Source organism: Nipponia nippon, unplaced genomic scaffold (genome assembly GCF_047370975.1).
Source record: "Nipponia nippon isolate SJK-2023a ecotype South Korea unplaced genomic scaffold, ASM4737097v1 scaffold_1, whole genome shotgun sequence".
Classification (NCBI taxonomy): domain Eukaryota; kingdom Metazoa; phylum Chordata; class Aves; order Pelecaniformes; family Threskiornithidae; genus Nipponia; species Nipponia nippon.
In genome coordinates, this window is record NW_028262290.1 from 12,991,131 (window position 1) to 13,018,787 (window position 27,657).

The window sequence follows — 27,657 nt, forward strand, 5'->3', positions numbered from 1 at the left end:
TAATTGTGGACAGGAATACTTGACTAGTTCTAATAGATCAAAGCAACTTGGAAAAAAAAAAAGAGAAGGGGATGACATCAGCTACTCTTTCACAAAATGAACAGCAAGGAATACAGTTGGGGGAAACTTTGAAGGCCTGTTTTGGGGAACGTGACCTCTCACTGCCATACTCTGCTGAATACATGAGCCTAGGAGGATGGTTGCCACTTACCAGGTGATCCGCCATTTTCTCAAGAGTGTTGGAAGAGTACAGACGAAAGGTCTGGTCGCCCCAGTAGCTCTTGACACAGATACAGGGCTTCCTCTCATCGTATGGCAGGTACTGGTAGTTCCTGTGAAAACAAAGTACAGAGCAGATCATAAAGGGGGAGGTGCAGGAAAGAAAAACTAGTGCTCTCTCACAGCACAGAAACCAAAGACATGACAGGATGTGTTCACATGTGCTAACCAGTAAATACTCGGAAAAATAAACACAAACATCACTTATGCTACCTGTGAGATCCCTGAAGAGAAAAAGCTTGAAGTCAATGGATCTAATTTCAGTGCTTTCCAGAGTGGGAGAAAAGCCAGGCAAAGAGGCACGCAGAGAAGCTCTGAAATACTGTTAATGGTGGGAGGCAACAAGGGAAAAAGGAGCAAAGATTAAAATCTGATCACCTCTTCAAGAGCAATGGCTCCACACACTGCACAGCGGGAGAGGCATGGCAGAGTCTCACCACCACGTTTCTTTCACAGGATGCTTTTTTTCAGAAGCAATAGCTAGTGGAGATTGACATTCCTTGGCAGAAGCTGATCTGCAGGACACTGCTTAGTAAAAGTGATAATAAGGAACTCATAATAACTCAGTGATAAAATGCATATGCTGCTCTCTTTTTTCTGACTTTTTATCTTAGGTCCAAGTTACCATATTGACTCTTTTTGTAATGCTGCTTTCTTCGGGTGTTCAGCTGTATGAATGTCTTGTACTGAAAAAAATGAGCAAGACACCAGCATAATCAGAGGCTCTGCAGTCTTTAATGCACACCTGCCACAAAGCCTGATGTTTTGATTAGAGTTGTGGCAGACACTATGTCAAAACCATGTACCTGATAAGCACGTTGTCCTCCCTTTATATAAATACTATAGCCCTATGAAACACCATGCTCAGACATACTGGATTTAACACTAGAGGTGTCATCGTTTTCCTTACTAATCATGGGACAGTGGAGAGCTTTTTAATGGATACGAAGCTCTATAAATTGCTTTATGTTCTTCTGGGAATGGCTCTAACCCAATGCCACCAATACATGCTCTGCAGCTGAGAAGAGGCTGTACTGGAGAGCTATTTTCTGGTGTATACTTGTGTCATGGTTTAACCCCAGCCAGCAACTAAGCCCCACACAGTTGCTCGCTCACTCCTCCCTGGTGGGACAGTGGAGAGAATCAGCAGGGTAAAAGTGAGAAAACTTGTGGGTTGAGATAAAGACAGTTTAATAGGTAAAGCAAAAGCCGCACGTGCAAGCAAATCAAAACAAGGAATGAATTCGCTAATTAGTTGGCATAGTAGGTGTTCAGCCCATCTCCAGGAAAGCAGGGCTCCATCACACGTAACGGTGACTTGGGAAGACAAACGCCATAACTCTGAACATTCCCCCCTTCCTTCTTCTTCCCCCAGTTTTATATGCTGAGCACGATGTCATATGGTGTGGAATATCCCTTTGGTCAGCTGGGATCAGCTGTCCCAGCTCTGTCCTCTCTCAAATCCTTGTGCACCCCCAGCCTACTCATTGGCAGGGTGGTGTGAGAAGCAGAAAAGGCCTTGACCCTGTGTAAGCACTGCCCAGCAATAACAAAAACATCCCTATGTTATCACCACTGTTTCCAGCACAAATCCAAAACATAGCCCCATACAAGCTACTATGGAAAAAATTAACTCTATTGCAGTCAAAACGACCACAACTTGCCTTGTGACCCTTCAGTATTTCTCCACAGAAACTGCTTCCCTAAGTAATAAAGAATAAAACTACCTGAACCTCCTGCTCTTCATGATATTGAACAACTGGCAGAAAAAAATGGTTGCATTTTCCATTTCCTCACAGCGAGGTGAGCATTACTCATTGAATTCGGTGCATAGCAGAGCTACACAGGTCTCGGGAAATCATTAATTTTGGTGGTTTCATAAGAAGGAAAAACAATTTAACTATGTCCCAATGCCAGAATGTCTTAACCCAAAATTCATAGAGCTTATGAATCTTTTCATAGGATTTACTAAGAAAATTATATAGCCATGAAATAACTTGCATGGAAGACAACTTTCATGTCTATTATTCCCTCTATGAGAATTTTGGGGAACCACTTTTTCAGTGTTAGTTTATTCCTGCTATACACTTTGACATAAATGTAGAAAATTCCTGGCAATTTCATGGTGTCTGCTTTAGAATTCTTATTGCTCTGCCTGCTCCTTTAATTTGTTAGTGGTTTTAATCTCCAAAATGGACTCTTGTTATTGTTTTCTATTGTTCATTTATGATTCTATAATGCAGAATTTATCTAAATTATTGGATATCCCATTAAGTACTGATCAATACTAAAAATATCCAGTGATGTGACCAGTAAGATGCCAATATGAGATGACAGTCATAAAGTCATTAGTTGGTATCTGCGGCTGGCCAAACTGTTTTAGATAGCACAGGAGAGAAAAAAAGATGCAGCATTTTACATACATTTGAGGGAAAGGGATCTTTAATGAGAGAAAACTTTGTTAATATTGGAGTGAGCCAAGAAACAAATAGCAGAATTGAAGAATGATTCATTCTTTTACAATGATTCTTTAAATCTAAATTCTTGTTAAGGGAAAAACTAAAAATCTCACAGTCTTTCAGGGAGGATAATAACGCAGCATGTACCCAAATCTGCAGTCCTGTTAATGAGGAAGGCAACTATCTTTCTGTCAAACATTGGTTTTTTTCCCCCTTCTCTTTAGTTGTTTGCTGCATAAACAAAAATTTCTGCTGTGGTATTTTCATTTTTGTTTTCTTCCACTAGCTCTTATTCAATCTGATTGAGCCATTCATTGCAAGAAAGGATGAAAAGTGCTTTCTGACTTTAGGGAGGTCCAGAAACCAAACAGATCCAGGCTGATATTTCCCACCTGGTCCTTATATCTGTAAACTGCTTGGCAGTGCCTGGCCTTCTAATGAAAGAGGTACCTTCTAGTCTTGGCACTCAGTAATATCAGGGATCATTCTACGTACCAAAGCAACAAAGAAAATATTTCTTTTTATTAGCATGTTTGAAATGAATTAAACCTTTACACTTCTGTTTATAAACAAGGCCATTTAGAAGAATTGTTTTCCATGTTTTCATCTGTTGCTCCATTCTTTTTTTCAAGGATTATTTCCTCCTACTTTTGTTACTACTAGCTATTTAAGTCTACATCTATAATTATTAGCTCTGGAAAGTGTTCTGGGAAGCTGACTCTGTCTTGACCAGATCTCAATATTATTGATGTGTTATTCTGCTTCTAGAGCTGGGCACCAGGTGGATGTTGCTTGCGTTCAGAGTATGGGACCCTAAACTACAGATAGCACTGAAAGAGTTCCACTTTCCTATAGCTTTCCAATGTATAGTTGGTATAACGCAGCCCTTTTAGAAACACCAGATGTTCAAGAGCCCATGAGACCAAGATCAGGAGATGAGTGTAAAATGGCTCAGAGCCCATTCACTTCAGTGGAGCCTAGAAAATTTACTGTTGTGAAAGATGTAATTGAGGATTTGAAAGCCTCAATTCCACACAACCTGTTTAATGCTGCCAGGGTTGATTAATGAGTCCTGCAGGATTATGAAATAGGAACTAGAGTCCTGCACGATAAGATTTTAAAACACAGATCCTCACCTGTTCCCACCTGTGATCAGTGGCTTCTCAGGGGGTGTGGTGGATATCAGGGGTACTCCAAGGTCATGAGAAATTTCATCCTCCCCCTCACGCAGCAGGCTTTCTTCTGCTTCTCCATCACATGTCTTCTTTTTCCCTCCAGCTCCTAATATCACCCCATCAGTAATATTTCCAAAGTTACCTAGAGACACAGGGTTACAAGTGAAGAGATGACTACTTGGAGGTGGTAAAACCTGAATGAGGTTTAAAAAAAGAGAAAGACTAGTCATACCAGTGGAAAATCTTTGTTCCCTCCTGTTCATTAGCTGTTCTGGCCATTCCACAGTTTATAAAGGTCCTTACAGGGTATGTTTGTCCCAGTGACTTTTCAGACTCCAGGACAGTGCTTCCTTACCTGCCCTATGTGATATATACCTAGTGTACTAACCCCATCACTTACTGATACCATCCTCTGGTTGCTGGCCCCCAGAACCTTCTGCTTTTGCTAAAGACATTCAGAAGCAAAAACAATAGTGCTGTTGATATTTCTAGATCCAGGAGCCCCGATATGTGTTTGATTTACACAGTAAATGTATGTCTTCTTTACAACGTATGGATGATCATTTCAAAGTCTGATCTCAGAAGTGCTAAAGCTCATTTTCAGAAAAGCAAATTTTGCATAGTAGGGTTGCAGAGTTAGTAATAACAATGCTTTGAGGCCCCAGCTTCAAGCCTAATGCCAGACAAGTCCGCTAAGGGTACAGCTGTCTCCTCTGATAGGATTTTGCCTTAAAGGGCAATTATCAGCACTGGGAAAGAGGTACATCCATCAGACTGGTAATTACAGATTTCATTAGAGACAGGCAGAAAATATTCCCTGCAGGAGAAGGATGTGCTGCATCACCCCATGCGACATCCTGATCTGGACTTTTGGTTCAGCCTTTCATGTAAATAATGGCCATTTGCCAAATTCAGATCCAAATTGCAACTGCACAGGTAGCTGGGAGATGTTCAGGTCCAGAATTCAGAGCCACATTCATCTTTAGTATTAATTCTGACAAGAATCAGTATAATTTCTTGCCCAGCTGTACAAATGAGTTTCTTGTCATTCTCAGCTCTGCTTCCTGCTAAGTTTCAGCAGGAATCAATACCACTCATTGATTGTCCTGTTTGTCACAGACATCTCTCCCTGCACACATAGCCTTACAGCTGAGCACACTCAGGTGCACAAGCACAAAGATGGGAAATGCCAGGGTGCTACTGTGCACTTGGACTCTAAGTGGGGCTAGTACAGAGATAAGCAAACCCTTGCAAGAGAAATGAGACCAATTCAAGCTTCTCTCTTAAGGGAAATCCCTTCTGCTCTGAAAATATCCACTCGATGTTCATGAAAATGTCTTCATTTTCTCTTTAGTCTGCCCCTGGGGACAATTCAGCCCCACCATGAGGAGGTCTCTCACACAGTACAGTCCTGCTTTACTCAGAAAGAGGACACGACTTACCAGGAGGATCTTAGAGGTCAAGCTGGTGCATGCATTTTGAGGCTTGGCTGTACATCACCCCCATGCCACACTCACAGACCCACATGTAGCTCAACGGGGTTGGCCAAGATGGTCCACATGGATCCTCCTTGCAAAGGGGCTCCCTCACAGCCAAGGATTAATTGCAATGGGCACCACAGAATGAATTCTGTCCTGAAGTAAATTATTTGAGTTTGGTCTCCCAAGAGACTAGGAGGCATAAATATTATACTAGGTGAGTTGCTGTATATAGTGGGTGAGAGGATTTGTATTAATACAGGGCATCTGGGAGCAGAGACAGCTAGGCATCAGTATGCCCAGCCGGACTGTTATCCAGAGAAATGATGATCAGGGTTTAATTCAAAAGTAAGCCCTACTCTGAAGCTGATTCCTGAGCCCTGAGGCACAGCTGTCAATAACACGTAGCATCCCCTTGGTCCTGAGACTCCCTCGCTGCTTTGGAGAAGAACTTAACACACTTACCAATGGAAACCTCAAAGGTTATTGGCTTGTCCCCAACCTTCCTATCAATCATTGTGGCTTCAAAAAATGTCCCAAAGAGAAGGAATTCCTCGAATTTCTCTTCATAGATCTATTGGAGAAGAAGGAGGCAGAAAAATTACATTTATTTTAGCTTCTACTCTTTTTTACAACACAGAGTCTTTATGAGTCTCTAGCAGCTGTGGTACTGTTGTAGATCTATCAGTCTGAGGTGGTCAGTGATGCACAATTTGTAGGAAGAAGTAATACCTCTTCTCTGAGAAACTGATATGATTGGAAAAAGAGGTAAGCTTGTGTGACTTTGGTCTTGCCAATATTGTCCAGTTATATCATAACTGGTTACATGAAAGTCATTACCCCTCACTTCATACTCTGCCTCACTGCTATTAAAAGATTTCAGCATCTTCACATGCTCTTATACCATCATTCAGACTAAACATCTATGGCAGTTCAAGAGCAGTTTAAGGGCACTCTTTTAGTGCAACAGCAACAAAATATCGCCATCCCGATATAAGTCATTTATCAATGAGTGTGGCAGTAGTCTTCCTTTGCATTGCAATAGTAAATGCTGCCATCGTAATGCATCTAGGCAGGGAAGTGCTTGCCCAGCTCTGCTTTCCCCAGGATGACTTTAACCTACTGCCCATGCGTTTGTACTATCAAGACTTTGACCTTGCTCAAAGTCAAGACTTTGACACTCAGCTCCCAGTGACACCTCTAAGACACAAAGATTTCTGGTATCCACATTTTAGATGGCAGCCCTGTGCAAAAGCCTACTGAAACCAAGCAGTCCTTCATTTTTTTTATCCTGCTGTGTTTTAAACCACAGGCCCAAAGGTGGGGTCTCAGTGTGAGAGGGTACGGTCCTCTGCTCTTTGCCTTCCCTGGCATCACAGCACAGAAAACAGTAACCCAGTAACCTTGTTTTCAGCTTTTGACAGAATTTGGAAACACAGGAACCAAAGGGTCTCAGCACAGCAGCACACCCTGAAAAGTGTAATGACCTTTTGTGGAGTTTTAAGGTTCTGCTAGGCTCTGTTTAAATCTACTGGAGACTCCATATCTGCTTGTCCCTGGCACACACTCTCACTCAAGGAAGGCCAGCTGACACCTCTAGCGCTCTTGGGTCATTAACAAAACAAGCTGTTAACCCCAAACCAAGACTAAGCTCAAAGGAGATATATTTTACGGTTTGAGTTCTCCCCAGATTTACACCCTGACTGCCAAAATCTCTCCAATGTAAACCCTACTCATTTCACAGCATGGACATGAGCATACTGAAGCCCATTAGGCAAGATCAGTACTAGCTTCTTTTGCAAGAGTGAGGCAATGAATAAAACATCACTTGCATATGAATATTTCTTTCCCTGACTTCTGCAAAGCAGAAACAGCTTTTGACACAGCCCATGATCATTTCATTTTGAAAAACCTCTGCTATACACAGTAAAAGGACATAGGTCTTCAGTGAAAGGGTTAGCAGCATCACATATCAAAGCTAACACCACAAACAGGTTGCAGCTCCAGAGTAGCTTTAGCTTCCCTGCGCCATGATTATTTTCAGCATGAACTCAGAGCATAGGGTGCCTAATAAAGCTGAGGCTCAGAAACTATGACAAACACATCTATCTCCCATTATAAAGAAAGCAAATTGCAAATGTTTAATGTCTTGCTGCCGGAATAGGTCAATAAAGTTGTGCTGTGGGGCTGGGTAATTTGCCTCTACTGTCTCAGAGGCTCTATGAGACATTTTTCGCCTTATTTGTAATGTCTCCAGTTCCTGCTTTTCCTTTCAGAGAGCTGTAATACAATTACTGTGTCTACTGTAGCATGAAATATTACTGAATGTCAAAAACAAAAGAATATCAAGCATCATGGTATTATGTTGTTGCCTTTTACTCATTCTGTGTTTGAAACTGAGGCACAGTAGCCAGAAATAAATCTTTATTACTAATATTAATATTTATTGGTGTTACAGCAGAGTTTGTTCCTCTACCTGGGGTATTTAGCTAGAACCTAAGACCATAGTGTTTGAGCCTCTCACAATAATGGATTTCTTCCATATAGAGGAAAATCTATATGGAAATAAATTTCTTCTCATGTCAACTCTATTACAATCTTCAGAGAAGAACTGAAGGACAGAGGCAATTTACAACTATATGAGTATATAAAGCAAGAGCAGGGCACAGGTTCACAAAACTGGCTTGCAATTACCCATGCCATTTCTCTGCTAACACACTCCTTGACCTGCTCCAGCTAGCACTCATGCAGGCAATGGCAGGGCACAGGCCAAGGAAGAACACTTGTCAAGTCTAGGCCTCAAGACCAAAGAACAATTTCTCCTCTCCTATTTACTTGTAGAGATGGAGTCAAAAGACCAAGAATCAGATCTAATAAAGGACATGAGTGCCTTAAGCACTGAGGTGGGAGTCCCACTACAAAAGCCAAAATTTTGATCAATGACGTACTGAAGTGAGAAGAAAATTGGTTATGAGAATATTTTTCTTCCTATTTATTGAGTAAAAAAAAAATAGAGCGTGCGTATGCACCAATGTGTAGTTGCTCCCAGACAGCGATGTGATGGAGCAGAGAATCAAAGCTCAAGTATTGGCTCAGCACCTGAGCCCACATACCCTGCCACAGCTGCACAACCTTCTCAAAGCATCATAGCACAGATCTTCCCATGATGTAACACAGTACCACAGGTGGAGTTAGGACAGTAATATCAGTTAATACCAATTAAGACTGAGCACATGATTTGCAGCCCCTCACCTAAAGAGATTAGCAATCTACAACTACATTGACAATGCAGGGTTAAAGGAGTAGAGTAAAACAGGCTAGGCTGTATCTCTCTGAATTTGCACAAATTCTATCTCAGTGATTCCCTACTGACTTCAGTTGACAACTACTGATTTTCTCAAATGAATGCAGGAAATCAGACTTCATAATTACCAGCTGCCCCCATCGACTCTCTGTCATTTAGCAGATATTACATCATATAAGTTTCTAGTAGGAACACATGGATGCAGCTAGTGCAGAAGGGACAATAGGACAGACTAAGTTTTATGGAAACCAAGTCCTACTTGAGATTTTTTTATGAGTTACAGGTACACATGAATGCTCCATTTGTGCTGCATTATTATGGGAAGGTCCCAAGACTATGGAGGCATGAAGAAGCGGTAGGAAGCACAGAAAAGCAGTATTACATGGCCTAAACCCAAATACACACATCAGTGCCATCCTCGGAGGTTTAGGGACACATGTCAATCAGTCTCTTAATATCATACCAACCTCTGAAGGCACATCAAAGGGCTCGACTTCCACTTCAGTAGAGTTCGTCTTATCTGAAGGAGAAGCTGACTTTCGATCCTCTCCTGCTTTCTCAGTTTTGTCTTTTCCTTTGGGTGCTTTGAAGTCTTTATCTTTAGATGGCAACTTGATATCCTTGATAATACTTGAAAACTTCAACTCACGGGCTCCTCCTGAAAGTATCTCCACAGCAATCTCAATGAAGAGACGTCCCCTGAAGGAGACCCCTTCTCCAAAACCTTCGTTAAGCTCCTGGTAGTCATCCATGAGGCTGTGGTTCCTGGGTGAGCCATAGAGATTGATCCAGGCAGGCCCAAATGTAGGCAAAAACCCTGGAGATAAAGCACCTTTTATGGCATTTCTGTTAGGTGTTAGCATGCTCTCCTCACTGTCTGCTCCAAGAAATCTCGCCTTTTGCACACCAAAAGCCAAACCTGGACCCATTTCTATGCAGGTGGGGACCACCTCATATACAGCATTGTTTTGCAGGGCAATTCTTAGGCACTAAGGAGCCTCTGCCAATACCCAACCAGGGACTCCGCTGCTATGGAGCTCTTTCTCAGAAGGTGTTTGTACCACACGTGCTGGGGCATGAGGCCTATTGCACCTCTTGGAAAAAAGAGCTTGCTCCCATAGACTGAGGGCTGGGACATGGTGGGAGAGGAATGGAGGCTTTCTCACCGAGTCCAAACTGTTCCCAAGCCCATGTCACTACTCAGTTTATATGTTTTCTCCTTTATTTTCTGATTAAGGACTCAGATACACATTTGAATTGCCAAGTTTAAGGAGTTACTGTGCCTTTGCTGAGCTGTGATAACTGACCATGTTCCACACGGAGATCACACAATGTAAATAAGGCTATATATGTAGCCTCAGCCATCAGTGAAAAGATTCCAGATAGTGAGCTTTACCTCACATGCATGAGGACAAACACACTAGTCCATGGTACCTCCTTGAGCTATGATAGCACCCAGCTGAGCCTTACCTAAACACTTTGCTCTTACAGGGTAGATCAAAAACACAAGCCTGCTCTGCCCATGATTTGCACTTTATGTTTTCATTGCCCAACAGAAACTCGCACAAGCTATAAACTTACATCAGTCATCCCTAATGGACTAGAGCAGACTATTGCCATGGTCACAAAGAAGGTACCAAATTATGTAGCAGCCCTGTAACAAGAAAGGCAGTGGCAGACCACCATGCACCAAGCACAACTTGATATAACTTCAAATTAAGCAAGAGAAGGTCTCTCAGAACCAACAAAAACTATGACAGTTCACTTGACCTCTAGGCATTCCTACAATGGGATTAGCCAGTGCCCAGATCCCAAGCAAGTAGTTTTTACTTTAAGGGCATATTCTGGAACAGACATTTTCCCCTTTACCTTTGTCACCATCTTGTTCATTTGATATTTTCTTCAAGTCAATGAAGTGGGTGGCTAAGGCCACATCATTCATGCTGCCTTCATCCCAGACCTGGATTTTGACTCTTCGGCAGAGTGGAGGGAACATTTCCTTGAAGATAATCTGTTCATGCCATACTGGATCTGCACAGTTCTTCTGCACTGTTGTGCGACCCTGAAATGAAAGTCCAGCAAATTTAATCTGACTCTGGGGTCAGACTCTGGAGAATGGCAATGAGTACAGTACAAATTGCACTTAGCAACATCCTTCCGGTCATTTTTAAAGCACAAATATCCTATATTGAAAGTACTTTGGCTTTTCTATTAGCTTGTTTATTTTCCCTTCCATATCTAATAAAAGACCATATTATGGCTAAAGAATTCTCACCTGCACACAGCAGAGCCTGGAATAAGATCTAATTCTTCAGGGCCCTTATGCACAAATCATATCTGTGAAGCCAGACTTTGGCATTTCTGCTACAAACTGCACATCTTCAAATGGCTTTTGAAATACCTGGGTAGTAGTAATGCAGTGCAGTTTGTCTCATAAAAGATGAAATTCATTACAGCTGTCAAGCTGCATGTACCAATGGAATTACCTTAAATGGGGCAATTTATCCAGTATAAAATATGATTACTGTGGCTCATGTTCTGGACATATGCCTGTGTGCTAGCGATGTAGAGACCAGAGTTATTCCTCCTAGTCTGGAGGAGATGGCAGGACTGTGTCACAGTCCGTGCAGCTGCAGACTGCGGTAAGCCTTCTATTTTCACATTTGGTGGGGAGAACTGAGTCAGGAAACCCACCAACGATACCTCTAAACCGGTATTTTACACACCAGTGTGCAAACTCACATCAGTGACCCATTCTTATGTCTTCTTCAGCCCTCTATTAAACCTGAAGTAGCTGCATGCATTGGGCTGTTTTAACCGATACTAGTTTGAGATGTAATGCTTTGCAATTTAGATTCACAACAAAATATGAAATCAGCACCAAGGGCCTCATTCTCATGCCTGCAATATCTGTAAAGGACTAACTGGAGTTCTCTGTAAGGCTTCCTTGCACACAGAAAGCATTGCTGGCTTAAAATCATTTCCAGTAGGATTCTCTCCTTATTTACACCAATAATCAAGACAAGCTCCCTGACACGGTGTTTCATGGGTGTACCCCAGAGGAACCAGGCCCCTGGTCCTCCTCTGCACTCCTCTTCCACCGAAGTCAGAAGGCCCCACTCAGCAGCTTTCTGTAGCACCATGTTTGATGTTGAAGGAGCTCTGGGAGCAATGAAGCTAGGCAACACTGAGACAGAGTCTACTCAAATGCCGCTTCTTGTGCTACCCACAGAAAAGCTGCAAGGGTCCTGAATTACAGCAGAATAATTCAGAAGTCAAATACACAGCCCTAAAAATCCAGACTGAACCATCTTTACTGATTTCAGCCCTGCTTCCTTTTTTCACTCTAGGGAGACCAGAACATAGCTCTTACCTAATACCACACTGGGTAATTCACTGTCTTGTAACTTGATGTTTTAGTAACAGATCTACAGCATTCTCTTTCCCCTCCTGCTGCCTGACTCTAACCTACTGCTGTGAGGCTGATATTAGATCTGCTGGCATTAAGTGTTTCCATTACTTTATTCCTGCATAATTTAAGAACTGAATTTTTTCTTTCTGATGACAGAAATATGTGTTTTACTTATGTAACTGTAAGTTAAAGGACATCAGCATAATCACCTGCCTCTAGCACAGCTAATAGGAAAGAAGGCCTACATTTGTGATCAAGAGGATCCCAATTACCATTTGACCTGCAAACATGACCACCACATAGGGATCCACAAGGTCCTTACTGTCGCCTATGAATGCTTTGGTGACATTGGCCATGATGCTAGAGTTCATCTTTGGAAGTCCTTCTGCTTTGTAAATTCTCACATAAAATCTTGCCCATGGTCTTTCAGATGGAAAGCCTTTGGGGATCAAGAGGTTCCTGAAAGAAAAAAGGAGCCATTTCCTTAAAATTGAAAACTCAGACAATGAAGTGATATTTTTTCCAACAAAATTGTCATCTCAAGTTAGCTTGCATCCTGAGAAGACACAAAAAGGTGCATGAATTTTCTTCTGTATCTAAACCAAAACATTTTCTGGTTACCATAAGAAAATGATACAGCATTATTCAGCAAGCTTGTCTATGTGATAAAGAAGCAGGTCCAGTTAGATCAGGTTGCTCAGGACTTTGTCCAGTAAATTCTGGATATCTCCAGGGACAGAGATTCCCCACTATCTCTGGGACTCTGTTACATTTGATCACCTTCATAGCAAAAAAAAAAAAAAATCTTCTATCTGTTCTGAAATTCCCTTGTTCTAACCTGTGTCCAAAGTCTCTCATCCTTCTAATGTATTCCTCTGAAAAGAGTCTGGCTCAGCCCTCTTCATGTAGGATACGCCTTAATGTGCTCTTCTTAAGGCTCAAGAAACCACCCCACCCCCCCCACCCTCTCACCCCCACCCCTTTCCCTGTAAAGCATGTGCTCCAGCCCTCCATCGTCTTGGTGACTCTCCAGGGACTTGGTCCAGTATGTCAGTACTGACCAGAAACACTGCTCCTATAAAATGTAAAGTATGCCGGCAACATACTTTACCACCTTGAACTTCTGTATTTTACAAGCAGAATGCTAATGCACTTGAGTTTGTTTAAGGATATGGAAAATATCCATGCACACACATCTGATAGAGGAGAAGAAATAGCTTTTCCCCATATTTTTTCTTCTTACTTCACTGCTTTTCAGAAATATTTAACTGGTTTCAGATCAATGAGCCTTCTGTCAGGGATAATCTGGCACTTAGCCACAGGGCATGGTCAACTCTATCAGCTGCAGAGAAGTGACCCTAACATGCCCTTCAATTTAGTTGCGAGGATTGTAAAAAACTCTCTTTGAGCACATCAGAACAGTCAGGTGTACAATGCTATCCTGCTATTAACTCTGAGTTAACAAGGAAAGGACTGAAAGGGGGGCAGAGGACTCTTGAGGTACTTAGTAAAGAAGAAAGCAGTAAAAAAGAAACCATTGCAGTACTTTTCAATCTGCTCCTCAGTATCAGCTGTTTTCTGCGTAGCTTGTATCGCATCACCTTTCCCAGTCACACTGATGTCACACTTCAAGTATCCCTTGGCTCCTGTCCTAATGTCAGCAGGGTCTGTGAGAAGTGCCCACTTGTCACAAAACTGATGACCTGTAAGATGGAGAAACTTAAACACCCAAATAGAGGATGCAAAAAATGCAAATGTTTCTCCTCTCCACTCCCAGAAAGGGCAATGCAAACAACATTTGTGCTTTCAGGAGGATCATGCTGAAGTACACTTTCTTACCAGGAACATCTAGAGGGTCCAAAATGTTGTGTGACCAAAAAGGCAAAGGATTGATCCAGAGCTCATCAGGAACAAGCTCATTTTCGTCAATGGTTACTAAGATCAGTGACTAAAGACCAGTGGAAGGTTGGGTGAGATTTCAGCAGCTGAATTAAGGCTGAGGCTTTATGAGGAAAGGCCAACTTTTTGATGAGAACTGTCTGAAGATCTCAGAACTCTCTGGCAGAAAAACCCTTGCGGGGAGCTATGGCCAGGTGTAACACTGGCAGCCAGCTGAGAAAGAGAGGAAGGAGGATGGACAGTCACCAGAGGAAGAAGCAGCAGCCAGAAGCAGGTTCAGCTCCATCTTTCCAGTGGGGAAATGCACAAGACAATTCACCCACAACAGCCCTTGCTGCAGCCCTGCTTCAGCAACCTCCCTCGAGCAAGGTCCTAAAAACCTTACATTAAGTCCTTGGCCATGACCTTGGGTGTGTAAAGGAGTGGGAGGGAGAGACCAGAGTGTACCAGGGATATGAGCTCAAGATCAACCCTCAGACACTACCCTCCTGTAAAAGTATGAGCAGGAAATACAGGACAGAATTCAGAGGCTAATGCAGTCTGAGTGCGGACGTAGACTGCTCACTTCAGTCAGGCCATTTCTCTCTGCTAAGTCTTGCCGGAGCCCTGAAGAGAGAGTGGTCTGAATGACTCTACACTTTTGCTGTAGCTGGGTGACAGCTATAGCAAGTGCCCTAAATATGTTCATTCCCAAAGACTGAGAAAAGACCAGGTCCTTGAGTAATTATGAAAGAAAGATACATGTTTTGTGGATGGTTGTAAAAGAAGGCCAAAAAAGGGGTAGGTGATCTTTTCTTAGCTTCAAATTTCAGAAAGCACTGGTCAGCTCTGAAGATGGCAGGTGACCCACGGTCACCTCTGTCATCTCCTTCTCTCTCCTGTTATGGTTTGCTCCTTCTCCCATCTTGTGCTCTCCTCACCATTCCTTCCATGCTTCATCCCGCTCTCCCTTCCCCCACCCCCTCTACCCCAACACATGCAGCAGAGCTTTGGATGCACTGTAACAAATTAGTTGAGGTGGGTTTGTAGAGCATTCAGCTGCCCACTCTGACCCCCTAAAGAAAAGCCATCCTTGACAAGTACTTCCCACCAATGGGCAGATTATCAAGGCGTTTTCAGTGTTGAACTTTCTTCCAAAAATTTGGCTGGTGCTCTGGTATCCAAATAGGAAAACATCCCTTCCAAAAACATTGTTAAGTTTATCCTTCGGCATAAACCACAAATATCCAAGTGGAAAAGCAGCACACCTCCCTCTCCTCTCCTTCCCTGCCTCACATCTCATTTAACAACAAAAAGGGCAGAAAATGCACCACTCACCTGGCTGACCATACACAGTCCCCAGATCTACTTTAAAGGAGCCTATCAGCACACTCCCAATCAGTTTGTTGTGCATAACCTGTTAGAAAAAGGCTGGTTAAAGAATGTCACTATCTCTCTTCCCAGTCAGCATAAGAAAGAGCAATCCAAACAAAGATCATATTTGGTTCAGAGGTAATAAGCAGCGACATCCAGCACTACTCAAAACTGGGTGTACATAGCCACAGCAGATACAACAAGCATTTGAAATCTGTTCTTTACCAAATATTGTTTCAATTTAAAAACCAATATAGTTGCATCCAAGTGGAATCACACAGGTTCATCTCAGGTCCCAGGACTATATAGAGCAGGAATCAGATGGATGTGTCTTCAGAGTAGATGCAGTTATATTACTTATCCTGGCAGTTTTAAATAAATCGTAATGAATATAAACACATGGGGCATCATTGGTTTCACACTAGGCTGCAGAAATCATATCACTTTCTGTGCAATAGCTGAATTGCCATAAGAACTGAATACACCCAGAGGAGAAAGAATTCAAGTGTTTCTTTGCAACACTTCAATGTGCACATAAACCAAGAGACTCAATTCTGATTTACCTCCCATAATATTAATGAAATCAGAGAAGAGATATAGATGTAAATGAGATGGCAAGCAGGCCCCAGCAAGTCTGTCTCCTTATCCTTCCTGCCAAGTAATGAATTTAATTTAATTTAATTTAATTTAATTTAATTTAATTTAATTTAATTTAATTCAAACTTAATTAATAATTTCCTTTGTCATGATTCCTGGATCTATGTACTTCTGTGCCTGGTTTTCAAATACATACATGTGCTTCACTTTACAGACAAGGCAGAGGCTAGCAACATCTTCTAAGGGAAGAATGGCTCTAGAACTGTATTTCTCAAAAAATATATCTCACCTGGTTTCAGAATAGCTTAAAAGATTGAAACGTATTCCTTGATTGTGGAAAAGCTTCTGAAAGCAGGCTGAATGGTCTGGAACACCTTGGCTGAATTGCGAAGAGAAACTAAGCCCATGGGATTCAAGTTCACAGAAGGTAAATCTAAATGTTGGAGCTAAACAACTAAGCCTCTGAGAGCATTTTAGGAATTTGGAAGACATCATACCCTGCCTTTGGACCTAGATAGGGATACAAGACTTCTGCAATTTTGGATTGGATTTGTCATGTGACTTCATTTTGTGCATTTTTCTTCAAGACCAGGAGAGATAAGTTCCAAAGTAAAGATCACTGACACCTTCATCAAGATCTACCAGAAAATTCAGGAGGCTTCTTGTTGCAACATAATGTCATTCCGTGTTAAAGGCCTGAGGCCACTGTGACCTGTCATTTAGGGAATACATTCAGTTGTCCTTGGTAACTCCTCACTTCAACATGGAAGGAAAATCAAAAGCAGACAAAGGAGCAGTTTTATTTTACTCTACTATTAAAGCTTAAAAATTAAGCAACCTTCATGTGGGAGAGGAGCCAGTGTGAAGCCAATGCTTCATGCACTAGTGTTGCTTTTCCTCAATCCCTGATGCTGCCAGGTCCCATCGTAGTGGTGAACCCTCGCTCCTATGAGGCTGGACTAGGGCACAGGGTGGTGGGGAAGAAGCCATGAAAACTGGTGGGTTTCATCCTGAAGCCAGGAAGAATTACAGCTTTGGAGGAACTCCATGGAAATAGGAGCTCACCTAAATCAACTCATCCAACACAGGATGGATTGAAGGGGGAACAAGGCTGTAGCCTTTCTGTAGCCAAAAAAAAAGAGTTTCTTTAAGACCAGAAACAAGAGGAGGATATGTGGTGAGTCCAAGTTGGTCCTGTCTCATTGCTCTTTGCATTTGCTCTCCAAGGCATGACAGCATTTTCAGAGAGTGTTAAATGTGTAAACCTCACTTCTCTGTCCTTGAGATTTGCTGTGTGAAATGTGGTGCCCTTGGGTAAATGCCCCCTGTTCCCCCTGAAATGATGGGGGTTTCCACTCCCTGTAGTACACATGTTGCTTTTAACTGCTGAGGAAATAACTCACTGCTTCTATTAAATCCTCTGCATCTTTCCTGGTACTTTTTTCCCAAGCATATTTTTTCTAATGTAACACAGCAAGTGAGCATGAAGCTTATAGCAAACATCTCTTGTCTTCGCTGAGAGGGAGCATCATATCTACATCACATCTAACTGAAGGTTTGTGTCTTTTCACACTTGACTGACTCTATAGATCACTGAAGGATTTTCTTCAGATTTTCTGAATGAGGACAAGGAGGTACAGTGTTAAACTGGGGAATATTTCAGTACTGGAGATACAGGTCTAGCATGACAGGGGCATCTCAGTTTTACTGTGGCATTACTACAAGGTTGCTGGAATGCACTGGAAGATATTAATGAAGAAAAAAATCTATTAATTAGCAGGTGCTGAGAAATCAAAAAACTCATTTTCCCCTCAAATGTAGGGTTTGAATACAGTTAGACTAACTGCTGAACTGATGGACAACGGCACTAATCTTTTTTGTTTTCCTTGAGCTTCCATATGCAGATGAGTTTGTTTTCACAGAGGAAGCTAATTCAGTGCATGAGCTGGTAATGGAGGCTGCCAATCCTTGTTTCTCCTTAAGTGAGATTCATACTAAGCAAGTGCTGTGAAACTTTCCATCCCCCAGCAGTTCCTTCACTCCCAGCACACGTATTTCCTCTATTGGTTTCTATTCACTTGATACATTGCATTCTCCAAAACTATGTTGCAAGGTAATGAATCTCTGTTTTCAGTAGCATACATGAGCATTGCACTAGGTTAGTTTGATTAAAAAAAAAAAAAAAAAGTAATTTTTATCTAGAAGGCCTTTAATTTCTTAGTGTTGCACCTTCACCAGCTATAAACCAAATAAGTTTGCTGAGCCTGATGAAACTACACAGATTTACAGCAGGTAATGGTGACACATTTCCCCACACCCCCAACACACTCGGAAAGCTGGCACTCTCCCCTCCACCACTGGATATATGGAATCCTTCAAAAGAATGTGAGATCGGAAAGACTGGCCATATCTTGGAGAAAAATAACTGTACATCTCCAAGCAGCAGTAGCTCACAAGAGTTGATGCCTCGGTACTGTGCTGATACTAACCATGTCAAAAACACATATGTGTTATATCACACTGTGATATAAGTCATAACAGTGAGACGATATCTATTCCCATGCAAAAGATGGGCCATTGTCAGCCTGTAGTAAACTCCGTCCTCAGGGATAAGTGAAGGTCAGATCTGCAGGTACCTTATGTAGGTATGAAGTTCATATATTTGAGATGTGCATGTGATGTAGTGGATTTGGACTGGAGCTTAGGATTCAGACTGTTAATTTACTACCAGCACTGAAAACATAGTTGTCAAGCTGGCCACATGTAAATTAACACTTTTTATTTCTGTAGCTGGGAAAAGTCACTTTACGAGCAGCTCAGCAAAGCAGGTACACAGTGAACATCTCTAAGAGGTTTTGCACAGATGTTTCCTATAGCTCCCGAGCACTGCCTCTCTCTGTCATGCACAACCAGCACAGACCCTTTCCTGGTGTACTTTTTTGAAATGGACAAAGCATTTCAGGGAAAAAGAACCTTTCCGAGGCCAACAACTCACTGCTCATTTCTCTGGCCAAGTGGTGGGACTTTTGGCAGTAGAAACGCAAAAAATAGCTCATGAATGGCACAGCTTGTGATATTTCTAAGTAAGTAATACAAATACAGTACTGTCCAGAGTCTCCTGAGATCTTCCTTAATTCCTTAGCAGTTTTGCTAAATGTGGTGATGAACCTCAGGAGCCTCAGGTAAGATAATTAGCAAGCCTCCATGGACCTGGCCTACCAAACTGCAAATCATTATCTAATTCCCCAAGTCCACGAGCATGTGTGTCTTCATCAGGGCTGTTCTGAGGTGTCACATAGCTTCGCTGGGACTTTACTTGCAGCGAGCAGTGGGAGCAGCACTGAACACTTGGAGCCCACTCCCATGCTAACAGCAACCAGCCACTGACACTCCCAGACAGCCCGAGAGCTGCTGCTGAGGATAAGGTACCTGGAGAGCTTAGTTAGAAACAGTTGTATCATCTGAGGAACTGAGATAAGCCAGAAGTTTCAACTCAGTCATTTGAAACAAGTGGCAGCTTGAAAATTAGAGGGATGAACAATGCTAACAGGAGTTAACTAAGCTGAATTTTCTCATTCTACCTTGCAGATTGCCAAGCCAGCAATGAGTGTCCCTGAAAATATACACTTAATCTTTCTTTAGGGTTACGTTCCTTCAAATCATTGCCCGCTGCCTTTTCTCCTTTTCCTCTCACCTATCCTTTCTCTCTCCTATACTTCATGCTGACTTTATAGCACTCTTGGTACCTAAAATTATTTTTCTTTTTAATTACATTAAGAAAAATCATTTAGAGCTGAAGTGACACAAGTAACAATGACCTTTACTTACTGTGCTAAGCTTTCCTAGGTACTTACAGAGATGTTGATTATTTTGTCGAACAGGAACACCTGCGGTCCAACGAAATCAAACACAAAGTACTGTGGGAAAAGGGGACAGCAGATCAGAATCGTCCTTGTGCTGGTAGCCAGAACTGTCAGCAGCAAGGTATAGCTTTTTGGGTTGCCGCACAGAGCCCTGGTGAGACTCGGAGGAGGTGGGGGGGCTGGGGAGGCAGTGGTGGACACAGCAAAACCCTTTTCTTGCTCCCTGGCTCATGTCTGCCATGGCCCAGACCTGTTTTGTACTTTCCTTCTTGCATGGCTGCACAGCATTGCCCTTCACAAATGCCCGTGGCCCTCACTGTGCATCAGAGGGTATTATCAAAAGGGACAGGAGGCACGAGGAAACCCAAAGGATCTTTTGTTTTGGGGAGTTGTGTTGGTCTCATTTGTCACCAGCTGGGACAAATACATGTCAGGGAAAAGCCAAAACAATGAAGTGGTAGAAAGGGGGGGGGGGGGGGGGGCAGTTTAGACAAAGCTCCCAAATGGATCATTTGAAAAAATGCAGAGGCAGTGGTAGTAGGGCAGGATGCGGTGGAGGGAGCGGGGAGCAGGATGGACAGAGATTGAAAAGAGAAAGAGCAAATAGACCTAAACCCAAGGGAGTTATTGCTGGTGCTTGGCCAAGCTTGAAACTCAAACTGCTCCTGGACAGACCTCCCTGCTCAGACATGCAGGTGCTACAAGCTTAGTTCATCCCCTTTTGAGCTACCAAGTGGTGAAGGCCACCCAGAGCCATTGAATAAAGTGCCTTCTTCAAGAGAAAGCACCTACCTCATTGTAGAAAGGGGCATTTGTGCCTTCCTTTACTGTCGTTTGCTTCTTCTCGTCACCTATCTCGATGATCACCACAGGGTCAATGTTCTCACCCACCAGCTGCCTGGCCTCGATGATGGTGATGGCAATCTGTGGGGCACAAGGACACCGCACGCACTCCTGGGCTCAGGTGCAGCCTGCCTGGGGATTTCACAGGCACAGAAGGGCCGTCAGCCCCTGCTCACCTGGTAGTTCTGGGATTTCATCTCCTCTTCATGAATTCTGGTCACCAGCTTTGCCCTGTTTGAATGACATAATGGTCATTGGTAATAGGGAATGGTAATAATAATGACATAATGGTCATTGGTAATAGGGAATTGGTAATAGGGAATTGTTTTGCATCCACACAGACCAGTGCAGCTACCTGCCATGCATGGGAATGATTTCACTTGTTGATCCCATCAAACCTGACTCTGTTCCTCCCCTGTATGAAAAAAACAACTACACAAGCTCTTGGCTATAGAGATTGCTGTCCCCTTTGGCTCATTTTCATTAGCAGAGTTCATTAGCACAGTTGAGGCACTCTCAGCATCCATTTCAATCTCTCCCTGCACTGGATAGCGCCTGGTGACAATCTGTCTTGAGGTGATAATATTTTGCTGACAAGTACATCCCACTCTGTCATTTGGGAGAGTAGGAGTGAAGGGCTCACTGCTGTCAGCAAATGGATTTTCTGTCAGCAGATGTATTGTTGTAGGGCAATGCCACTCCTGAGAAGGACAGAAAAGGTGTTTTGGGGGATGTTAGGTAAGGTACACCAAGGAGCACCTTTTCCTCTTTGGGCTTAAGGGTCCAAAAACATTGGACAGTGTGTCGCTGGTCATTAAGTCTTCCTCTCCCTCTTCTTGTCTTCTGAGAGTGTCATGGTGAAGATTTGCACTTTCATCATGATCACCTGATGAAGAAAACAATCAAGAAAGTAAAACTCACCTTTGAGTTCTACTAGCAAAAAGCTAACTTTGAGCAGATCAGTGAATTCATCAGCATGAACTGAATATTTTATTTATTAGGGTATCACAATCAGAGATACAATAGTGGTTTGTATTGAGCAGCATTGATTACAGCAGCAGCTCCCCTCCTGTGCAAAATCATATACCATATAAATCGTGGCTGTAGCTGCTCTCTTCACCCCATGTGCACCCACAACAGGCACATGCACACTAGTTGCATCCAACTGCCCCATCTCTCTAGAGAGATGCTAGAAAGACAGCGGGACAGGTTATTGCTGGGTTTTGCACGTATTACTTTGCAGCAGTGAGTCTGCCATCCATGGTTTGTCATAACAGCGACACACCAGTCCCTTCCAAGCGACCAAAGAGAAGCCTAGCTTAGAAATCATTTCTCACCTTTCCTCTTTGCAGAGATGATGAACTGGAAGATCAAGAACAGAAAAAGAGTTGAAGAGCATGATTCATGGGATCTCTTGTAGAGAGTTATACTCAGATGAGACAACTTGCTTCCAGAAGTGCTTATTTTTCTTCCTGACCATAAAGAAAATCTCAGCAACTAGCTCAGATGTACACATTGACATTTGGCCAGAGAAGCCCTTCTCACACTGCTCTGCTTTGTCCTTCCGGTCTGACAGAAGTCCTACCAGCATTTCTGCCCCTTGCTGAACCTGTCTGTGTTCAATACCTGCCTTGGGAAGGGAGCTGTGTGTTTTAGGTGAAAGTTTAAAATTTGGGTGCCTATAGTTCATTCCAGTAGTTACATTTATAAGCAAGAAATGTTCAGTGACTCTGGACATAAGTTATTTCTGGTCTAGAAGCTGTTGAGTGGTACCTGCAACAGTAAAGATGACTTGCCCAGCAATACCCAGGGGCTTAGGTGACCTTCATCAAACAAAAGGAAACACATCCAAGTGCATTTTCTGCAAGTATTCTACGGCACTGTGCTCCCACTACAAAACTAGACAAAGGGTTATAATAGTGCTTCCTTGTCTCTTTGAAAAGGTATGGTCACTTGGGTGTTTAGAAACTGGTGATGGCAGCAAAGGACCATCCATTGTACAGTAAAACTCACTTGGATATCTCTCATCAGGTCTGAATGTTCCTTTTTCGGCTGGCTTCCACAAGCCCCTACTCCGAGGCGAACTGCCAGACAGGTACAGACAGACACAACTTTTGCTTGTGTTGCAAGGCAGCCAGGCATGAGCCAGCTCCATGAAGGTTCCTCCACTAGCAATCTCATATAACACATGCTCAATGAAGGTTACTCCACTAGCAACCTCATATAACATATATGCTCCCCGACTGCCCCTCTGGCTCTTGTTCAACCGAACACAGGGAAGGTGAACTTGTCTCTGTATCTGTGTGGGCATAGCCTGATTTTCAGCCCTTGAGGCAAAGGCATCTGTCTATAGTTTTGCATCTGTAGCACCAAGTTCCCATGACCACCATACTGTAGAGCATGGTATATTTCATGGAGCGTAAGATAAATAAACTCCAACATATCTGTAATTAGTAGGAAGTTTAATGGTCTTTAGTTTTTTTCTGCTCCAAAAGCCCAAACCCCTTGCTGTAAGGACCAGAGGAGAATCTTTTTAAAAGTAGTGCCCTAAATGATGCTTATGGCACAAAACATGTGTTACTGTTTCTGCCCAACAGTGAGTCAAGACACACATGGCTGGTTTATTACAACACTGTAATTCAAGGGCTGCACTAAACATATTGTAGTCCATGTTTTCAAAATTCCGTGCAATTTGAGGCATGAGACTGCAAAATAAAACTACAGAAGGTGAGGACTTTGTTGTGGCTGAACTACAGGTTTTGCTGAATGGGAGGACTGTGGTGACAGGAGAAAAATGACAGTGGTAGGATGTGCAGGGGAACGTATCCTTAGCCTGGAAACTAATGGTGTATTAAGGGAAAGAAATAGGAGACTCTGCATGTCTTATGGCTATACACACATCTGTTAAAAATAAAAAATAATTATGAAAAATAAAAAATAAAATAAAAGAACTGCCGTACATTTAAGAGGAGAACTGCTGCTAAGTAAAGCTCCTAGCTTTATCAAGCCAGCCTGTCCAGCCATCAGACCCTACTCAGGTTGTGTTCTTATGGTTTCTAGAAGAAGCAGATCTTCTGGAGGAATTACACACCTGTAATGAATTATCTATCTCTAGAGTAGAAAAAAAATTTCAGAAATGTGTCATCTCTCTATGGTAAGAGTCAAGCTGACATTTTTGTTTTACTCTACCAGATATAGCAGTCTGAACTCACAGAATCTGAAGATGGACTTAACGAAACAGTTAATGCAAAAAGAATTAGCTCTCTGTTTACTTGGGAGCGATAAGGAGTTTACTGCCGGTTGTATCAATACTAAGCCCTAAAACACAATTCAAATGAGTTCACATGAAATTAGATATAATATAATCCCCCACCTGCTCTTCCCTGTTGCAATATTGATTTATGAGGCCTTACCCAGTGCATCTTTATTTGCAATAGTCAACCCTTTCTCGCGTTTTTTCTTCTTCTTCAGCTTCATGCCAGCAAAGAGTCCCTTTCTGAAAAAGTAAAGCAAAGAAGTCAATGCAATATCTTCAAGGCCTTTGCTGTGCTGGACTCTAACTAAACTCAAGGAGCTGTTAAGAGGGAGTTTTGATTTCCAAGTGAGATCATTATATTCTGATTTTCCTTTTATTGAAAGCAACAAGAGAAAACTCTGGGTTTATGCATCATCTAATTTTGTTTATTTTTAAAATTTGGCTGTGTACATACTGAGAGAAGAGCCAAAACTTCTTTTCAAACCAAGACAGCAAGAGGCAAAGAAAGGAAATCCAAGATAAGTTTCCAAACTACTGACTTCCCACACACATAATTCTTATGCCTGTGACAAGACTAGAGATAAAAGCTTCTCATAAATTAGAGGTTCCAGATCAAAAGCAGTTTTCCAGTGAACTAAGATAAACATTTGTGTAAACTTCCCTGATGAGGACACCCACTGTGTCACTGGCACATACACCACAACTGCTTTTGCCATTTATTTAGTTAGTTCTCACTCCCTTCCAGCAGCAAAGCCATGAACAGGACTGGACAAGGGTTTCTCCTCAAGCTGTGTTACAGAGATGCTTCAGCCCAGCATCAACCCCAGCTACCACTGCGTAGGGCTTTTCTGCCTCCCACTTCTTTCTATACTGGATTAGGGAATTGATCCAGCTTAAAACTAACCAACCCAGTTAAAGCTTGATGAGGTCATTCTTCAGATCATGCCTGGCTAAAGTGGCTCTGTAGCCTCATTAGAGCTTCCTCATTCCTTGCATTCAACTCAATTTTAGCCACAACTCCTTGCCAGGAGCCTACCATAGTCATCCAGGAATGAGTTGCGTTCGTGGGGTGAGACACAGACAGGGAAGCATGGTCCCTGTTTGGTTGCCGTCACAGATAAAACATGTCAGGACATTCAGCAAGGACCCACGATGCAGTCCTGCTTCTTGGGAAACTGACGGCAAAACTCCCCATGGCCTCAAGGTGGGAGGTGGTACAGCTGCCGAGCTGATAAAGATAAAGCACCTCTCCCAGCAACAGCACAGGCCCAGGCTGGCTGTTCAGAGGTCTGTGCTGGTTGTCCTTTTCCTATTTTACTCTTCCATTGGTCCTTCAGCTCTTCAGTGAGTAGAGAGAGCAGAGAGAAAGAGCAGATGTGTTTTGTAGAGTTGGTTTTAAAGAGGGGGGTGAAAGGAATTATCTCTACAAATGTGATACAGTATTTTCCCCTCAACAAAGGGTCTCCTTTTTCCTCCCATAGCTGCCAGTCCCTCCTTCTTGGTTGCCAGCCAGCCTCATCCCACTAAATTCTTTGTTTGGCCCATGTCGTGGTTCAAGAGCACCAGTCCTGCAATAGGACACCGCTGCTGTTCTGACATTTTGCAAGCACAGAACGAAGTATGACTACAAGACTAATAACTTCAACAGCTTCCAATTCACGCCTGACCTACTGCTCCAGCTCCTGCTCTGCCATACCCTAGAGCCGAGGCAGGAGCTGATACACTGCAGAGAAGGAAAGCTGTGGGAAGAAGACAGAACTTCTTCCCCTTGCCCCTTAGCAGGGCTCAGCACAGCACCCCTTCTTAGCAACGTGGAAGAGAAACACCATTTTCTGCATTAAAGCTATGCCCAGAGAGCCCCTTTCAACCCAAGATTTTGGAGAAGGGGTAGGAAGCAGACGGCTGTCCTGCAATTGCCTCCTTGAGAGACTGAAGTGGGGAATTTAGCACAGTTATCCTTACACTTTGGGAAAGGACTGTCTGGTTTTTGTTTATCTTCATGTTTTTCTTATCTTTTTTTTTCCTTTTAAAAAGTGTGTGTTTTTAAGCTGCATGATTCATCATCCAAAGGGGAGTGGGGAGTGGAAATCAAATCTCTGGGCACTGGAGCATGCAGTTTAATTTTTCCAGGTTTCTGGAGGATTGAACCAGTGTTTAATAATGACCCTTAGAGTCTGCACATGTCTTTTCTTGCTGCCAGTCAAGGTCTGGTAAAACAGTCACAATAATGCAGGAAACATACACAAAAGTTCTTCCTTAATGGTAAACTGGGCAGTGCTTGGAATAGGAGTGGGTGATAATGCACTCTTGGCTTTGAATGCCTGAACTAAAACAAAAAAGAAGATATGAGAAAAGAAATCAGTAGAACCAAACCAAGCTTGAGAGGCTATTTTCATTAAATAAAAACCTGTGGAGTTACCATTTTGGATTAACCAGACCAACCTGACTTATATTCAGAAATCCAAGGTCATTGCAAATGATTCACTTGGCTTTATTCGATGGTAAAAATGTAAATCCCATTGTTGCAGATCTTACCTGCTTGCTGAAATCAACATAGTTCAGATTTCATATTATATAGTAGTGAAATACATGGTTCTATTTGCAGGCAATTTGGTCCTTTTCAATTGAAATGCCAAGAAAAACATTTCAGCATATCTGAAACTTCATTTTGAAATGTTGAAATTACATGGTTTTATATTTTGAAAATATACTTCTTTACACCTCATTTTGAGAGCTGAAACATTCACTAAATCCCCCGCAAATCTGTGAGCAGTGGTGCATTTCAACCCACTTAGAACTTCACTTTTATATAGTATATTGCTCTGTACTATTTTCCCAATTATTGGTCACATTAGTTCACGAGGAGTTCTCTGTGGGCATGATTTCATACTACAGTATTTCCAAGGAAACAAACACGCCACATATTTCAGAGGGAGAAACAACCTATGCTGCTCAAGAATTTTGTGCTATTAACTCTACTGACAAACAAGCCAGGTGGTGAGAGTGGAAACACAAAGGATTTAGTACAATGGCAACATTTTTCAGGTTCTCTGTTGGCCACAAGCATGCAGTGATAAACGTTCAGCACATTTTTTTTCCCCTATCATCAGAAGACTTGTTTGCCTAAATTGCTGTAGGAATAAAAACTTACCTGGGGAAGCACACAGCCCAACTAGCCCAAACAAGCAGGCACCTACGAGCTGAGCAAACTTGATAGCAATCAGTGCTCAAACATCTGAAATCGACTGCAAACTCGAGGTGCATTTAGCCATGGAGGAAAAGTTACAGCAAACGGGAAAGGGAAGCTGATAACATTTAAAAGTTGTATTCAGAGCAAGCAAATTAAGTTTACCAGCCAGGCCAAAGAGGAATTTCAGCAATGCTGGGCATGATCGCAGAAAATGCACAACTTCCATGTGCCAAAGAACTCCAAAACCCAACCAGTACGAGTGGAAATGTAGTACCAAGACAAAAAATGGCTCAAGCAAAGCAGGAGTCAGAGGGCAACTGGAGGGAATGGCTATTAATAAAGCCTGACATGGAAACCGGGCCATCTTCCATGATTTTTGTGTTTACATAACACCGCAGCTGCTTAAAGAGAGAACTGCAGAAGGTGCCATGGAGTGACAGAAAGAGAAACAGCCAAGCGTGAGATAACTCCACAGGTGCCAACAGCAAAATCTGTCTTTGAAGCAAACCAGATTTCAGTCTCATCTTTTTAGTCTGCCAGAGGTTTGGG

General features: G+C 42.6%; 1 protein-coding gene across 1 annotated transcript in view; it reads right to left on the reverse strand.

Annotated features, from left to right (window-relative positions):
- FER1L6 (fer-1 like family member 6) overlaps window positions 1-27,657 on the reverse strand; it is a 103,335-nt gene that overhangs the window by 42,959 nt on the left and 32,719 nt on the right. Inside the window, exons 3-15 of the mRNA XM_009471068.2 lie at window positions 24,076-24,158; window positions 21,422-21,548; window positions 20,839-20,893; window positions 20,612-20,743; window positions 19,811-19,873; window positions 15,324-15,402; window positions 13,654-13,810; window positions 12,380-12,566; window positions 10,565-10,757; window positions 9,163-9,512; window positions 5,857-5,965; window positions 3,875-4,055; window positions 212-332 (exon numbers count right to left, since the gene is read on the reverse strand). Coding sequence (XP_009469343.2) covers window positions 212-332; window positions 3,875-4,055; window positions 5,857-5,965; window positions 9,163-9,512; window positions 10,565-10,757; window positions 12,380-12,566; window positions 13,654-13,810; window positions 15,324-15,402; window positions 19,811-19,873; window positions 20,612-20,743; window positions 20,839-20,893; window positions 21,422-21,548; window positions 24,076-24,158 — 1,837 coding nt within the window. The remainder of the gene's footprint in view (window positions 1-211; window positions 333-3,874; window positions 4,056-5,856; window positions 5,966-9,162; window positions 9,513-10,564; window positions 10,758-12,379; window positions 12,567-13,653; window positions 13,811-15,323; window positions 15,403-19,810; window positions 19,874-20,611; window positions 20,744-20,838; window positions 20,894-21,421; window positions 21,549-24,075; window positions 24,159-27,657) is intronic.